At 37.9% G+C, this 18,793-nt stretch overlaps 1 protein-coding gene and 1 long non-coding RNA gene across 3 annotated transcripts in view; one reads left to right on the forward strand and one right to left on the reverse strand.

Annotated features, from left to right (window-relative positions):
- Window positions 1-2,341, forward strand: part of LOC133648690 (uncharacterized) — a 5,335-nt gene extending 2,994 nt beyond the window's left edge. The window contains exons 2-3 of the long non-coding RNA XR_009825915.1: window positions 875-1,055; window positions 1,230-2,341. This is a non-coding gene — a long non-coding RNA (uncharacterized LOC133648690). The remainder of the gene's footprint in view (window positions 1-874; window positions 1,056-1,229) is intronic.
- The window catches only part of LOC133648689 (MAM domain-containing glycosylphosphatidylinositol anchor protein 2-like), a 562,410-nt gene that overhangs the window by 6,924 nt on the left and 536,693 nt on the right, over window positions 1-18,793 (reverse strand). For both annotated transcript variants that reach the window (XM_062045021.1, XM_062045020.1), the window contains exons 16-17: window positions 13,430-13,560; window positions 5,035-5,131 (exon numbers count right to left, since the gene is read on the reverse strand). In XM_062045021.1, coding sequence (XP_061901005.1) covers window positions 5,035-5,131; window positions 13,430-13,560 — 228 coding nt within the window. The remainder of the gene's footprint in view (window positions 1-5,034; window positions 5,132-13,429; window positions 13,561-18,793) is intronic.

Raw genomic sequence — 18,793 nt, forward strand, 5'->3', positions numbered from 1 at the left:
AACAAATTATTTTTATTTTTTTATTTTTTATTTTTTTTTATAAAAAGTTTCTCGTGGCCACGAGAAAGTTTCTCGTGGCCACGAGATACTTTCTCGTGGCCACGAGATACTTTCTCGTGGCCACGAGATACTTTCTCGTGGCCACGAGATACTTTCTCGTGGCCACGAGATACATGTCTAAAAAAAAAATAATTCCCATGTCCCTTTAGGGGCTCCGTAGACATCCCTGTGTGCAGTCATTTTACTTGATCAGCAATGAGTGACTAACAATGATGTGATGTTTTACTTGAGCCATAAGTGTTGGTGATATTTATTTTGTTCATGTTTATAGCACATGCTGGGAACGCTGTGATTATTTCTGTTTTAATAAAGTAATAGATTACTGAGTACTTTTGGTTTAGTGATTGAAGGGGTAATTTTTAGTGCATCTCTCACCTGTGCTAGCAAGGGAGAGATATTTAGCACTTTTTAACTTTATACACCTCCAAGTTGCTACACAAAAGTCCCTTTTTGAACATTAATGTGAATTTTGTGCAATTAACCTACCTCGTTTGATTGTGAACTTAAAGGTGCATTTAAATAGTATTTGTATTTTTGTATTTAAAGAAACATTTCATATATTTTTGAATATTTGAACAATTGGGAAAAATAACTATAATAAGCGCTTAACTTTTATTTTTATATTTGTTATTTTGCAAACAAATACATTGTAAACCAAAGCATTTGAGATACATGATTGGTGATTAATGACATGATTGAGCTCATGAATGCAAATTAAAAGTATTTAAGCTTATTCATGGTTATTTAAGAACACAGTTGAAACCAGTGTGTGTGAATAACACAAGCTCTTGGGTCTTGTCTGATCTATTATTAGGTCAGGTTTTTTGATTGGGTGATTCAAATACTATCTTCATGCGCTGGAGCACTTTGCGTGGAGAGGACGGCATTTCCCTTCCAGCCTAGGTGGATGAGAGGCTCCACAGTCTCTCCAACTCCAACACTGATTCTCCCCATTTCCCAGATCCATCGATCCGATTCCCAGTGCATACTGTGTGGTGAGCAATGTTCCCTCTAATTTTTCATGTGTGTGAGCAAACGCAAAAACTCCCTGAGCATTCAGTGGAGCCCATGTGAGCAACATCAGGCGTGCATACTGTGGCTACACCAGCAGCACACCTGTCCCAAACCTGATTAAATAACAAGTTCAACCCCCCGCTTGTCCCTTTCAGGGTCGCGGGGGGTTCGGGAGCCTATCTCAGCTGCATTCGGGCGGAAGGCAGGGTACACCCTGGACAAGTCCCCACCTCATCGCAGGGCCAACACAGATAGACAACATTCTCTTATTATTATAATAATTTCTAATATAAGTGTTTAGGCCCACTTACAATGACAATAACAAAAAATATTGTTTTTCATGAACTGTGTACTTGTATTGTTTGTCTGGGTGGAGGTCCTGCTTTGGAAATAATTTATACCCCTTTCAGACATTGCATGTAGTTCCCGTTAAAACATTCACATGTTGCACAATGAGATGTAAGCAGGGGATCATTTGTACATTCCTGCAACTTCCTGTTTGTAAAAAATATATTTTTATTAGTATTTATTTAATATACTAACAGCATTTCATGATTAATATTTATGAATTAAGATTCCTAATAAATGACACTAGAATAAACACACATTTGATTGGTAAATCATAGTGTAACGACCTGGAATGACACTGTGTGTGATGTTGGAGTTGTCCGACTTTTTGTGTGGCTGTAAACGCATCACTGGCTAAGTGCCATATGTGCATGTGTTGGCACAAGAGAGAGCGAGCGAGCGGCTGCTGTTGATATAACAAAGTTGCTTTTGGTCTGGTTTGTACTGCAGAAAATGACCACTTTTGCTAGATATCTTTTTTTTACCAATGTTTTGGTGATGTGTTTATGGCCGACAATATAGAGTTTTGCTCAGTAAAGTGATCGATGGAATTCATGTCCTCAAAGCGTCCCAACAGACGTTACAATATTTGAACAATGATGACGAAAACTGTTTTCTCTGTCGTGTCCGTGTGTCAAAAATGTGTACGCGCTTATTTTTTTTAATTTGATTTTGTGCGTGGCATAGATTTGCAGAGCGCAGAGGACGCTTGAGCAGTGCGCAATTGCACAGGCGCGCACCTTAGAGGGAACGTTGGTGGCGAGCTAACTGAGAATCTGGACACTGTGGTGCAGTGTTGACGTCCCTCCCCCACGGTCTGTGCGGTATGACAATACTAATACAGTGCAGTGTTAGCTACTGAGAAACGGGCCCCAACGAACAATTTAAACCAACTTTGGGAACTTAGACAAAAGGGTTTCTATTCTGGCGGCTTTTCTTATTCTTGTTTATTTTTCATATACTGCAGTTGTTGTAAATGTTCTTTGTGCACTTTTCAATATATGTTTGGCCATTCAACATTCCAGTTCATTGTTGTCTGTGTCATTATTGATATGCAACACTGGCTCTTAAAAACACTAGGATCCTTCTGATACTAGTCCAGTTCGATATTTAAACCATTGACTACTACTCACATGTTTCCCCTATTACTAGTTCGTAACTAGGGTTACACATTACTACTGAAGTACTGATATTTTTAGTTTATTAAGCATTTTTTATGCCTGAAAATGCTTAATTTAGCCCCAAAAGAGGTATAATATGCTTATAAAAACCTGAGAGAGTGAAGCCGCAAAGTGCGATGTAGCTAGGAATTACTCTATTTGGTTCACTGTGACTGTGTCATGAATCAGTCGTACTTCCTATCCGTCTCGTATCAGTGTTGCCACAGGACTGTGATCTATTTGTGGCAGCAGTGGGTTGAGATTTAGATATTTGCAGAGACGCATTTTCGAAAAGTGAGTCAAATACATTAAAAGCAAAACCAATACGTTTAGAACATATACTCCTCCGTCGATTCCTTTTGTCAATTATTTTAAATGTCACAAACAAGACTGAGCCGCCTGTAAAATGGAGGGCGGCTACTATTTGAGAAAAGCAATACATGCTTAGTAGAAATTTCCCTACTAGATTTGTCGCTAGTCACCTTTTTAAAAAGGTGGAGTCCAATTAGGGTTATCCTGATAAAACGAAACTTCTCATACAAAACTGGCCGATACCAATGTTGATCCAATACAATATCAGCAGGTATCCTACATACTATCTTGTAGTGTGGAATCTTAGAAAATGTTTGAATGATTAAAATTAGCTAAACAGAGAATACCAATCCATAGACTGGCGTCAAATAAGTTTGGTATTTAAGGAATTGTGTTGCGCTACTTTCCATTGACTAAAAACGGCTTGTTTTGGGATGCACAGAAGTACCTTTTATCGGTTCTACTTCTCGCTGCCATCTTGGCCGACCCTCTCTCTATTTTCTCCGGTTCCATACATTGCCGGCTGCCGGTGACTTTCGTCGTGCGATGATCCCTTTTGGGTGAGGACTAAGCCGCGAGGTCGCTGTGAACTATTCGTGATGAACAACACCCGCCAGAAGTCACGTTCCGTCACCTGCCGTGACACACTTATCAAATGTTCCCCTCTTACATCACGTCAGGCCATATAAGATTCATCACGCCATGATTGAATTTTATAATTCATGGCGTCGCCGCGTCTGTGAGCCCCGCCAGGCCCGGCCGCCCCTGTAGCCTGGAGTGAATCAACATCTCTCAAAGTCACGGAGAAAAGCTAAAATAATCATAGATCATAAAATAAATACGGTAGGCTGACTTAAATTGCAAAAGGGATTCCTCGGACAATAATGCAAAGAGACTGCTCTCCTTGTCTGTCCATGAGGTGTTAGAGCATGGGTGTCCAAACTTTTTCCACTGAGGGCCGCAGATTGAAAAATCAAAGCATGCGGGGGCCATTTTGATAATTTTCCTTTTTAAAAAGCAATACAATATATAGTTGTTGTTTTTTTACCTTTATGGCTTTCCTCAAGTTTGGTCTACGGTACCCGGAAGGGTTTCAGTCATGAAAATGTTAGAAATAAGTCATAAATCATTATTTTTTCATTTAACGCTTGAATCTCGAGATCAACTTCAGGTCTATCTGTCGTTATAACGTTTTTTTTTTATTTTGTTTTTATGTTTTTGCCCTTTATGTCAAAACCCTTATTTATATGGCAAACACACAAACTATGCAACATTTTCCCCCAAAACATTTCAAATTGGAATATTTGATGTGAAGTAATTGGAACCCTAAATAGGTCAATAATTCATAACAATAAAAAAAGAAAAAGAATAAGTGTTGAAAATAAGCCAAATGTATATTTATATATTTTTTTACTTTTAACGCTTAAGTCTGTAGATTTCTTGATTATAAGATTTTATAATTTTTTCATAGTTTTGTGTTTGTTTGATGCCCTTTTTGTGAAAGAAAACTTTGTTTCGCACAAAATATGCAATATTTCCCCCCCAAAATATTTCAAAGTGGAATAGTTTCAGTGAAGTAATTGGAGCCTTCAACAGGTCAATAACAGTCCGCATGGCGGCTTTGTGTTATTAGTGTCAACATTGCAACTTGTTCTTGTTACATGTCACTGTTTACTCCATTATTACCCTTTTTATATTTTTAAAATTTTTATTATAGTATTTTTTAGAATGGGCCGGGAGCCGTTAACAAATTAGCTGGGGGCCACAAATGGCCCTCGGGCTGCACTTTGGACACACCTGTGTTGGAGGAACATGTGAGGTGGAGGAAGTTAAAGAAGATCCAATCAAAGCAATGTCATCCTTCTGCCTGCCGGTATCACCTCCTCAAATTCATGTGACCTACTTCTGTTTGTACCCCTGCTTTGCTCATACAGTCCAATTACAGTGCGAGCTGCCTTCATGGCTGTCATTCATGTGATTGCATTGATGTTGCTACGGCGACCGTCTCATTTTCTCCACCCACCCCCAACCGCCAGCCACCTGCTGACAAATGGCTGACAGCACATCCCCTTTAGTAGATCCTATTTTACGGTTGCTTTATTTGAGAGTTTTATGGAAAGTCAACTGTAGCGCTACTCACCGGGCAGCGGGCCTCGACACTCCCCTTCCTCCAGCGTGACATCATCGATGGCGATGTCTCCCTCGATGCCCGGTCCTCGGATTCCCTCGAGTACCACCTGAAATATGGTCACAGTAATGCATTTTAAAAAGGCTTCACAAAGTCACAGGGGTACTGTACCTCGGTTTTCGTATGATTTTTGGGTTTGGCGAAAATTTGGGGCCAAGTCTTCGTACACCGTCTCAGTCATCGTACGGCCAAACATTGCATGTCGTGAATCTTGCATATCATTCCGTAAAATGGAGGGCCAAAGAAAGAATCCCACGCAATCTCTGTACTTATTTATTGTTAAGGTATTACGTTGATAAAGGTTAGAAACAATTGAATTCAACAAAAACTCGTCTCCAACAAAAGTCTGCAATAAAGTGAAACATCTTATTTATCATATATATAAGTCTGATTATGATATATATGTCCATCCATCGATTTCTACCGCTTATTTCTTTTGGGGTCGCGGGGGCGCTGGAGCCTATCTCAGCTACAATTGGGCGGAAGGCGGGGTACACCCTGGACAAGTCGCCACCTCATTGCAGGGCCAACACAGATAGACAGACAACATTCACACACTAGGGCCAATTTAGTGTTGCCAATCAACCTATCCCCAGGTGCATGTCTTTGGAGGTGGGAGGAAGCCGGAGTACCTGGAGGGAACCCACGCAGTCACAGGGAGGACATGCAAACTCCACACAGAAAGATCCCGAGCCCAGGATTGAACTCAAGACTACTCAGGACCTTCATATTGTGAGGCAGACGCACTAACCCCTCTGCCACCGTGATATATATGTAAAAAATTGAATTATTCTCAATTGAATGTGTTGTGTTCATATTTATGGGTGTATAAAACAGATTCATTGGATTCACATTATTTTTATATATATATTTTTTGTCCTGTCCAGCTTCTCAGGCAAAAAAAATAAAATAAAATAAATAAATAAACATTATTTGTTATAGCAAAAAAAAAAGATATTTTTTTTCTTGTCAGACCTTTTGGAATGGATTACTCGAGACCAAACAGCATCGGCCAATTCCCGTGAAAATGTCCACCATTTTAGGCCTGCAGCTATTTTTTTAAAAGTTCTTCTGAAAATTAAGTGAATTCATTATTAATGACTTGTATTATATACAACATTAACACCTATTTTCTTTTCACCTGTAACACAAAAGCAAAAATAACATTGTTTAAAAAAAAATAGATTAGCACACACTGCATTACTTTTGGCATCTTTAATGTACAAAATGAATCAAAGTTTCCCCCTTCATACTTTTATTTTTCAATTTGCGGACATCAGAGGAAAAAATTGGAAACCCCTGCTATGCAGTATTTATTTGTATCTACAACACTTGTGTGAAATCATCTTCCCTCTTTTCTGTCCCTCGGCTGTCTCAGGCTCCGCGAGTCCGCCCTCAGCCCTCAATAAACCCGCGTTGACGAATAAAAACAAGACTAAAAGTTGTCAAAAACAAAATCCAATCATATTTAATTCTGCCTTATAAATGAGTGAGACAAGTTTCGGAATATATCTAATTGCAGTTTTCAATAGCGTACAACATGAGTCAGGGTTGGAGTTAGCGACAAAGGAGGGCCAATCAGATGCTTTTCCTTCTGAGATGAACAAGTCAAACAGAATACCGGCGGCGGCAGCGCCAAAACAAAAGTGTGGCTTTAACATGTTCTATCTACATCGTAATATGTGAACACCTGGAAGAAACTGAAGCACACATTCTATCGTTGACGCTATTTGATGCTATCAGCAGACGAGCCATTGATCAGAACATCTCCAGACTGTAATTTAAAGCTGTGTGTATTTGCTGCTTCAGGTGTTCTGTCGAAATGAGCTATTTCGTCGAAAAGAGCTGTCAGTTGCTATTCCTGTTTAAACGGTAATGAAAACTAAAATGTAGGCTACCATTATTTGCGTCAATGTGAACTTTCTCAAGCTATAAGTGTCTACATGTTCACTGGTCAAAGAACACAATGATATTAATATAATTTAAAAGGAGTCAAACTCGTTTATAGTGAGGGCGCCATTCCAGTTATGGCTGTCCTCAGGGGGGCCGCTTGTAACGGGTAATATTTATAAATATACATGTATAATAGTCTCGTTTGCATAAGCAATTTTGTTTATTATCATTTACCAGCTTTGAAATAGTAAGTCAAGGTGACAAACAGATATTTATGTATTTGTTTTTGATAACCAAAGACAAAAAATGCTTTGAATATTTTGTTGCATGACAGATAACGTTTACAAGATACGGGGTGCTCAAAAAAATCGATTCCCTTTTGAATCACAATTTTGTATTTATTCCGCTTCTAAATCGATTAAAACATTTTCAGAATCTATTAATTTTGTATTTTTTTTTGACCAAATATTATTTTTTGGAAATAATCCTTTTGGATCAAAAACATTAAAGAAATATTGCTATCCTTGTTATTACTGAAACTGTTGTTTAGCACATTTTAGTTGATCCTTTTTTTAGTATATTTTTATGTTTTCTCAATAATTTTTTACATTTCTAGTATTTTAAAGCTTCATTTTTTTCATTCATTTCATTTATTTATTTATTTCAGGCAATGACATAAAGAAGTACAAGTTGACAAAACATAATATAAATTAGTGCATGATTGTCCAGTTTTGCCTGAAAGGGAGTGGGAAGAAGATAATTTATTTAATCCCACCCCCAGTTCTCCATTCAGTGATTATTCACATGAGTTTCACTCTTACTTTCTTCAAGGATTACAATACAGATGTTGTATCATAGTGGCATTACCACAGGTAACAATCATTATTACACTGTAACAATAATTTGTATCAACAATGTAGGAATAATGAATATACCAACAATGGTGATAGACAACATAGCAATAATGGTAATAGACAACATAGCAATAATGGTAAGGAAACATTGAGCACATTTTAACACTTTGAGACAGAGTACAGCAGCAGGTCAAATTAAAGACCCTCATCTCTATATTTGAACCAGACCCCATGTTTCTATATAGTTTAAATCGATTAATAGTTTGGCATTGCTTGTGTTGTAAGTCCAGATTGTTCCATAGTTTTACTCTGCATACAGACACACAAAAACGTTTACAAGTGGTTTGAGCTCTCGGCAATAAGAAACATCCAAAGCCTCGTAAGTTATGAGCCTGCACTCATCTTATAAAAAAAAACGTTGTAGATTAGGCGGCAATAATTTGTTAAATGTTTTATATAAGATTATTAATGTATTATATTTAACAAGGTCATCAAATTTGAGCAACTTTGATTGCATAAACAGATTATGAGTATGTTCTAAATAATCACAATGTGAATGACCCGCACTGCTCTTTTCTGTAATATGATCAGAGGATGAATTGTGTTGTGGTAAGTATTCCCCCATACTTCAACACAGTATGTAAGGTATGCAGGACCAAGGTGCAGTATAGAGTACGGAGTGCATTTTCATTGAGGTATAGTTTTGCTTTGTTTATAATTGAGGGGCTTTTGGAGATTTTTGTTTTAATGTGTCTGACATGAGGTTTCCATGATAGTTTACTATCAATTATTACTCCCAAAAATGTATTCTCATTTACGATTTAAATTTGGATACCATCAATACTTATTTTCTGTTCAGACGTTATGTTGCGATTTCCAAACATCACTATCTTAGTTTTATTTATATTCAAAGATAATTTATTTGTGTCCATCCATTTTTTTACTATGTTTAGTTCTGTGTTTACTGCATTTATGAGCTCATTATAGTCATCACTATTGTAGAATATATTTGTGTCGTCTGCAAATAGTATAAATTTCAGTATTTTGGATGTATATATACATCCAAATGTATATATATACATGTATACATATCATTAATATATACATTAAACAGTTTTGGCCCCAACACGGACCCTTGGGGGACACCACAAGCAATGCCAAGAGTATCAGATAAAAATTTACCCATTTTAACAAACTGTACCCTCCCTGTTAAATAACTTTTTAACCAGTAACCAGCCAGCCCCCTAAAAAACCTTGGATTGGGTTTGAGTTTGGTTTGCTCTATTTTCTTTGATTAGATTAACATTTTGGGATTTGTGTAAATAAAAATAAAAACTAATTTTTAAAAAGACGTTTTTAGGCCAAAAATGTGCATATAAATCATATTTCAGCAGCCAAGAAGAGCTTTTGTTTTGAAAATGTTTCAGTAAAATGTATGTACCAAATAATATATAACAGGAAATGTGTTGAATCAAATCGCCATCCCAAGAATCGGAATCGAATCGTGAGGTAAAGATTCCCACCGCTAATATTATTGCAGTATTTTTTTTTCTGTCAAAATTAAAAGAACAAATACATTTAGCCAGAAAGTACGTTAATAAAGCCCATTATTTCCAGTCTTTGAAGGGCCACTTTAAATGAAGTGGCGGGCCACATGTGGCGCCCGGGCCTTGAGTTTGACACCTGTGATTTAAAAGAACAGGCGGACCTGATGACTCCTGGTTAGTGAGCCGGTACAGTAAAACAGAGCTTGAAATGTCTAGAGTGTAGGCAGTGTGTAATGGCCATAGGGGTCCATCGAGGCGTATATATACATAATAAATTGCCAGTCACAATTAACTTGTGCTCAGCTGGGAAAATAAATATATATATATACAGTATACTTATTATGTCATTCATTTACTTATTATGAACTGTTACAGGCGTATTTAATAATCTTGCTATTATTAAATATGTAACGTATTAAATATGTGGGGATATCAGACTGGGCGGAAGCGGAAATTGACGTCACAAACCATCTAGGAGCACCTGTCAGACCCAGCGTTTTTGCTACGGAGCCTTCATGGAAGGATCCTCATTGTTGACCTTTTTTGTGGACTTACCATTGGCCTGTGGAGAACCAGGACAACAGAGACTTTTTCCAGGAGGACTTTGAGTTGGATGCGCAGACGCGGTACCGTGAGTACGCTGCTGCGGCTTCCAAACGTTTGATCGCTTGCCCGTACGTGCATACCGCTATGTGCATGTCACGTACGTAACTTTGGGGACTTTGGGGAAATATACGTGTTATATGAACTTTGGGGAGGTGAACGGGTTTGGGCTGTGCGATTGAGTGTGTTGTGCAGGTGTTTGATTTATATTGGCGGGTTATATGGACGGGAGGGGGGAGGTGTTTGTTATGCGGGATTAATTAGTGGCATATTAAATATAAGCCTGGTTGTGTTGTGGCTAATAGTTATACATGTCTTTTGTTTATTTACTTTATTAATCATTCCCAGCTGAATATCAGGTCCCTCCCGTGACTCCTTAATTTGCGTAGTGGCAGAGACACCCGGAGAACTTGGGTGCGTTTGTTACAAGTGCTGAGGTTTCTCTGTGTGTAAATAGTGGAGACTACAGGAACTTTGAGGCATGATTCAGCCGACCTGATGATAAGCTAATTTGAGAAGAATGTTTTTTATTTATTTATAAGACTAGTGTACTTTTTAGTTTTGTAAATATTGACTACTGTGTGTGAAGTCTAATAGGTTAAATTTAGTTTAAGAATTAGACCATCACGTTAAGATAAATGTTGCGATGATTGATAAAATGTGAATAAAGGATATTTTATTGTATTTATTTAACTTTTATTTTCTAGTTTCCCCCTGAGAGATTGCTACCTTGTTGTGGTTAAGATCTACAAGCAGGAGCTTAGTCTTCAGGTGGGACACCCAAGTTGTACAGGTGTGAAGGCAGAGAGGCCTGACAAAGTACAATCCTCTTCTCCATCGATCCTGATTTACTAAATGTTTGAGTGTACTAAAGCATGTGCAAACTTGATAGCACACACAAAGCTGATCTACTAAATGTGTGCAAAGTGGATTGCGTCTGTTAAGTGAGCAGAATGAGGCGTGCAATCTATTTTGCATTTCTGTCTTTTTTAGCATTAGTTGCATTAAACAGGCACTGAGTGAGCACAATGTGTCCGCCATGTCCTCATGTGTCATGTCTTTTTATTTTTTTCGGACTATAATGTGCAATAATGTTATGTGTATATCAGTGACGTGCGGTGAGGTTCATGGCTGGTGAGGCACTGACTTCATCACAGTCAGATTTACAAACATATGAACCCTAAAGAGTATCTTGTTTATGTCTATGTTTAAAAGCTCATACCAGCATTCTTCCCTGGTTGGCACTCAGCATCAAGGGTTGTAATTGGGGGTTAAATCACCAAAAATTATTCCCGGGCGCGGCGCCGCTGCTGCCCACTGCTCCCCTCACCTCCCAGGGGGTGAACAAGGGGATGGGTCAAATGCAGAGGACAAATTTCATTACACCTAGTGTGTGTGTGACAATCATTGCTACTTTAACTTAACTTTAACTTTACACATACAAACTGTAGCACACAAAAAAGCATATTTAATAAAAAAAAAAAAAACGTTATTATGGTCTTACCTTTACTTATAAATGAAGTCCATGCCCCGCTGTTGTGCTGGATTAATGCACTCCCGTCGTAGAATGCACCCCCTGACGGGAGTGTTATATCAACTAAAGCCCACACTTAAACTTTCCACGTGCAAGATTTAATCTATTTAAAAAAGTTATTTAATAAGAAGCCAAAAAGTGCAAAAACAATAATGTTCGTGTTGGAGGAGTTGTGAATGAATGAAATATGAAATCCGTGCTGCAGTCTGCAGGTGTACCTAATGTTGTGGCCCTGCGGTCATTCACAACTCCTCCAACATGAACATTATTGTTTTTGCACTTTTTGGCTTCTTATTAAATAACTTTTTTAAATAGTGTAACCGAGGGTTTATAAATGTCGCCTATACTGTATGAAACTACAAAATAATAAACACGAAGGCTCTAGTTTACACGAGGACCACTTTATTTACCTTCTTTCAAAAACCTCCGCTCCACTCCAACGTGTCATCACTTCCGCTCTTAGCGCCTTCAAAATAAGAGCGCAAGGCATATACTGTATAACAGCGTGTAACAGGAATTAACATCACAAAGAGGAAAGCCCATAAAAATAGGTTACAATAGATTCAATCTTGCACGTGGAAAGTTTAATTGTGGGCGGGGTTACTGCGAGGCGAGCCTCAGCCAGTGTGTCTTCGCACTCGCAGCAGTTTTATGATCGCTCAGCACAAGAAATACGTTACACGCATACAGTTGTTGACAAAATACACTGTACATTATATACCTCAGCTAACTAAACTATGGAAATGTATAATATAGTTCATATATCAATACGGTCTCACTGCACAGCAAGCCAGCAGTTAGCCGAGTCCGCAATCTATGTTGAGGCACAACGCAGTGACATGCCTCAACTGGCTGCTGATCGTCTCTTCTCAGTATTTGAATGACAAATGTAAAAATTCAGCAATTTTGAATAAAAATAATCTAAAACTGGTGAAGTTAAATGGAAAATAACTTTATAGTATAATCACTGGATACATATAACAATTTATTTTTATTTTTTTTCTTTTTACATTTTTTTTCTTTCCATGATGGCAGGTGAGGCCCTGCCTCACCTGCCTCCACTGACTGCACGTCACGGGTGTATATGTATATATATGCATATGTATGGATATGTGCATGTGTGTGGATATATATATATATGTGGATATATATATATATGTGTATATATATATATATATATATATATATATATATATATATATATATATATATATATATATATATATATATATATATATATATATATATATATATATATCCATATCTTCTTTTTTATCTTTTTTTACTATTTATCTTACCAAATGATTGTGTATGCACCTTAGGGGATCTGCTCCAATTTCGTTGTTCTTTGAACCTGTTCACTGTAATAATGATAATAAAACTCCTATTCTATTATATTCTATTAATATGCAATATATATGCTGGTCATTAAAACGCCCACAATACTCAAAGGATAAAATGCAAATGTCGAAGATAGAAAAAAGATGGAGAAACTGTACAATTTTTGGTCAAGGGTGACTCAAGTGTTAACTCTATCCTTTCTCCATCTCCTACTCAATTGTTTGGGATTGCATTGAGAAGCTTTGTCAAGACAGTGTTTGACATTCAGCAGGAAACTACAATTTTTTTCCACAACTGCAGTGGTAAAAACCTTGAAGAATAGCCATGAAAAATAACAATGAAGAATACCGCTGTTGGATATAGATGAGGCCTCCTGATGCCAAAGCGGGAGTAATATTGCCTTGTTGGCTGTGATGCGTATGGATCCTGTCCACTTCCCTGCTCAATTTCAGATAACGGGAATAATTTTTATCGATATGCAGACCCTCAAATAAGCCAATACTTCACCACATGACAATAAACTGAAGCCAAAGAAAACTACTTTTTGAAGAGTTACTTATAAAAGTGATCCTTACCTGGAAAGACGCTGTGGGATGGACGCTCACTTTGGCCTGTTTCCATCGCTCCCCTTGGTTTCCGCTTAGCGACCACACAGGGCTGTCCGAGCTCATCTGGCCCTTTTGCTTCAGGAAGGCGTTTAGAGTTCCTTCAAGTGGAAAAACAATTAGCTTAACAAGTGAGGAATAACAAACAGTTCTAGCCAGGGGCGTAGCACCAAATTCTCAGACCCAACATAAAAGACCCCTGAAGGGACCTTTAAAGAGGCCAACATATGAATTTAGATCATTATTCATCTAAAGTAGTGTTGTAACGATACCAATATTTTGGTACCGGTACTACAATTATTTCAATACTTTTCTGTACTTTTCTAAATAAAGGGGACCACAAAAAATTGCATTATTGGCTTTATTTTAACAAAAAATCTTAGGGTACATTAAACATATGTTTCTTATTGCAGTTAGTCCTTAAATAAAATAGTGAACATACAAGACAACTTGTCTTTTAGTAGTAAGTAGGCAAACAAAAGCTCCTAATTTGTCTGCTGACGTATGCAGTAACATATTGTGTCATTTATCATTCTATTATTTTGTCAAAATTATCAAGGACAAGTGGTAGAAAATGAATTATTAATCTACTTGTTCATTTACTGTTAATATCTGCTTACTTTCTCTTTTAACATGTTCTGTCTACACTTCTGTTAAAATGTAATAATCACTTATTCTCCTGTTGTTTGATACTTTACATTAGTTTTGGATGATACCACAAATTTGGGTATCAATCCGATACCAAGTCGTTACAGGATCATACATTGGTCATATTCAAAGTCCTCATGTGTCCAGGGACATATTTCCTGAGTTTATAAACATTTTGTACTTGACATTGTTTATAGGGTTAGGCGCAATAAGTGTTCAACTTCAGCCTAAACCTTTTCGGTCTGCAACATTTTCATTTTTAATTTATGAATGTACAACTGTTGGTTTATTTTGTTGACGATTGACCAAAGAATAATAAACTTGACTTGACTTGAATATGCATAATATACGGTACATTTCAGAGGCGATATAATACCGAAAATGATTCATTAGTATCGCGGTACTATACTAATACCAGTATACCGTACAACCCTAATCTAAACATGACTTTAACTATGTCAAGTGCCTTTTTTACTTCATAGGGTAAAGTACAGATTATCTGATACATCCATCCATCCACCCTGAACAAGTCGCCACCTCATCGCAGGGCCAACACAGATAGATATAGGATTATAATCCGTTGGTAATACGAATCATAATTTTACATCATAATTAATATGAGAACAGTGTTGCCTCTACTTAAGAGTGCCCTAACCTAAGAGTGTTTTGAGATACAAGCTCTTTCTCGCTTAATTATGATGATTTAAGTTACAAGCCTCCCAACCACTATTTGCCATAGCAAATGTCTCAGTGAACCCTGTAATTTTTGCCCAAAACATCTGCTCCTACTTGCTAGCATTAGCTTATAGCTAGAGATATGCAAGCTTACTTGTTGAAGCGGTTGGAGCGTAGCACTGCTAGTCTCCACTATATTTATAGAAATAATATCTAAACAGTGGACATTTGTCCATGAAAATATGGAGAACCTGCTGATTATGTGTTTGACAGAGAATCTGCTAGAAGGAAATACCGTAGAAGTTCACTGTCTAAGGTAAATACTGTACATTATTATTATATTACATATTACATTTTTCATACAATATTTCTAATCCAAAAGTTGTTTTTCTTTTTAAAAGGCATGTTACATGCTATAATTTTGCTGTATTGGGGGGCCAGGCACCAATTAAATAGATTTGAATTTATTTCAATAGGAGACTTTGATTGGCAATATGAATGTTTTGGGTTAAGACTTTTGGCTCAGAACCAATTAAAATAGTACATTGAGGTACTAGTGTAAATTATTTATAGCGCATCAGTTGAGGGGTTAAGCCTCCCACTGTCTTTAAGAACTGGTGACACCTCTCTTTCTGACTTTAATGGAGGGTCTTTGAATGCACCACAGTAATGTGAAACTTTAGTATGGAGTGGGGGGGGGGGCGTGGTTGGGGCGTGGTTAGGGGCGTGGTTAAGAGGAGAGTATATTTACAGCTAGAATTCACCAACTCAAGTATTTCATATATATATATATATATATATATATATATATATATATATATATATACATATATATATATAAATACTTGACTTTCAGTGAATTCTAGCTATATATATATATATATATATATATATATATATATATATATATATATATATATATATATATATATATATATATATGTGACGGTCCACAACTGTATGTGGCAAAATGCAGCTCCACACTGCTGTCGCTTCAACATATCACTGGCACCAGGTGGATTATGAACTTCTTTTATTACAGTGTCCTGCAAAACAGTGCAAATTGTGAGACTGTGAGTCCACTTGGGTCACGGGATTATCAATTGGAAGGCGTCACAGTTCTGAGCACTTCCCACAGGTAAAGTACATACCACTTCTCGCCAGCAACAGGCGCTGTTGCAACACTTCATTCATAATTTAATCAAGCATAATGAACGTCTGTTTCTACACCGTTACATATATATATATATATATATATATATATATATATATATATATATATATATATATATATACATATATTTTATTATATAAAAAAAGAAATACTTGAATTTTAGTGTTCATTTATTTACACTTATACACACACACACACAACACTCATCTACTCATTGTTGTACTTGAAAGTACAATGCTTTGTTAAGGGTTGAATTGTCCATCCTCTTTCTATTCTCTGTCACTATTTTTCTAACCATGCTGAACACCCTCTCTGATGATGCATTGGTGTGTGGCACGCACAAAAGTGCTTTCATCAAATGCACGAGAGTGTGGAATCTTCCATCTCTCCCTAGCATGGCCCAAAACCGGTCAATCCTTGCTTCTTGGGGAAGATCTTCCCTGGAAAGCAATTGGTACTCCAGTACTTGTACCCGTAGGCTGGTCAGGTCCAATCGCAGCTGCGGCAGACTTTTTTTGGGGGGGGCGTGGCCTCCAGCTCCGGCTGAATACCGGGAGTTTGTCGGGAGAAAATCTCTGTCGGGAGGTTGTCGGGAGAGGCGCTGAATATCGGGATTCTCCCGCTAAAAACGGGAGGGTTGCCAAGTATGGTTTTAGACTGCAATATTGAAACCTTTTATGAATGTCTAGCTTGTGTGCTATTATGTGCTTAGCTTTTGTGTAGCTACTAGTTCCTGGTAGCCTGTAGCCTACCATGTTTAACTTTTGTAAATGACTTCACTAAAATGTGTGCTTATTGGAGGCCATCTAGATGTTAACTGGCTGTCCAGCTTTGCACAAGTAAACACGTTGGGGTGGAGGGGTCGCACTCCAATGAAAACCTTAAAGGCCTACTGAAATGATATTTTCTTATTTAAACGGGGATAGCAGATCCATTCTATGTGTCATACTTGATCATTTCGCGATATTGCCATATTTTTGCTGAAAGGATTTAGTAGAGAACATCGACGATAAAGTTCGCAACTTTTGGTCACTGATAAAAAAGCCTTCCTTGTACCGGAAGTAGCGTGACGTCACAGGTTGCGGAGCGCCTCACATCTGCACATTGTTTACAATCATGGCCACAAGCAGCGAGAGCGATTCGGACCGAGAAAGCCACGATTACCCCATTAATTTGAGCGAGGATGAAAGATTTGTGGATGAGGAAAGTGAGAGTGAAGGATTAGAGGGCAGTGGAAGCGATTCAGATAGGGAAGATGCTGTGAGAGGCGGGTGGGACCTGATATTCAGCTGGGAATGACTAAAACAGTAAATAAACACAAGACATATATATACTCTATTAGCCACAACACAACCAGGCTTATATTTAATATGCCACAAATTAACGCATAACAAACACCTCCCCCCTCCCGTCCATATAACCCGCCAATACAAATTAAACACCCGCACAACACACTCAATCCCACAGTCCAAAGTACTGTTCGCCTCCGCAAAGATTATACAGCACATATATTTCCCCAAAGTTACGTATGTGACATGCACATAGCGGCACGCACGTACGGGCAAGCGATCAAATGTTTGGAAGCCAAAACTGCGTACTCACGGTAGCGCGTCTGCTATCCAACTCAAAGTCCTCCTGGTTGTGTTGCTGCAGCCAGCTGCTAATACACTGATCCCACCTACAGCTTTCTTCTTTGCTGTCTTCATTGTTCATTAAACAAATTGCAAAAGATTCACCAACACAGATGTCCAGAATACTGGACATCTGCGATGAAAACAGACGACTTAAGAGCTGGCCACAATGGTGTCCCAATATGTCCGCACAATCCGTGACGTCACGCGCAAACGTCATCATACCGAGACGTTTTCAGCAGAATATTTTGCGGGAAATTTAAAATTGCACTTTACTAATCTAACCCTGCCGTATTGGCATGTGTTGCAATGTTAAGATTTCTTCATTGATATATAAACTATCAGACTGCGTGGTCGGTAGTAGTGGGTTTCAGTAGGCCTTTAACCTTAGCACTAACCTAAGTAATGAATACAAATAATTTGAGGTGCTTACTATGAGGCCTGTCACACCGTTACCTCTCTAGCTGGCTGTTATCTATCGACCCCCTGGGCCCTATTCGGACTTTATCAGTGAATCTTCAGAGTTTGTCGTTGATCTAGTGATGCATGCAGATAATATAATTATAATGGTGGATTTTAATATCCATATGAATACCCCATCAGACCCTCCGTGCGTGGCACTCCAGACTATAATTGATAGCTGTGGTCTCACATACAAACGTTTGTTAATAATAAATGAACCCACGCATCGCAACGGTAATACGATAGATTTAGTCCTTGTCCGGAGTGTCACAACCTCCAAAGTTATGGTACTCCCGTGCACTAAAGTAATGTCCGATCACTACCTTATAAAATTCAAAGTTCTGACTCATTGTCAACAAGCTACTAAGAACCAATGCTTCAGCAGCCGCAACATTAATGCTGTCACAACTACGACTCTGGCCTATTACCCTTGGTATTGGCACCATTCCCAAATTATGTCGGCTCTACCGATAACCTCACTAACAACTTTAACGATACCCTGCGCAATCTTCGACCCAACTCTCTCGTTTGAGTCACACATTAATAGTGTTACTAAAACAGCCTTCTTTCATCGCCATATGATCGCTAAAATTCGTCCCATTTTGTTTACCACCGATGCTGGGATAATTATTAATGCGTTCATTACATCCCGTCTCTATTACTGTAACATATTACTTCCGGGTCTCTCTATGTCTAGCATTAAATTATTACAGTTGGTACAAAATGCAGACTTTTGACAAGGAC

This window comes from Entelurus aequoreus, linkage group LG04, assembly GCF_033978785.1.
Source record: "Entelurus aequoreus isolate RoL-2023_Sb linkage group LG04, RoL_Eaeq_v1.1, whole genome shotgun sequence".
Lineage (NCBI taxonomy): Eukaryota > Metazoa > Chordata > Actinopteri > Syngnathiformes > Syngnathidae > Entelurus > Entelurus aequoreus.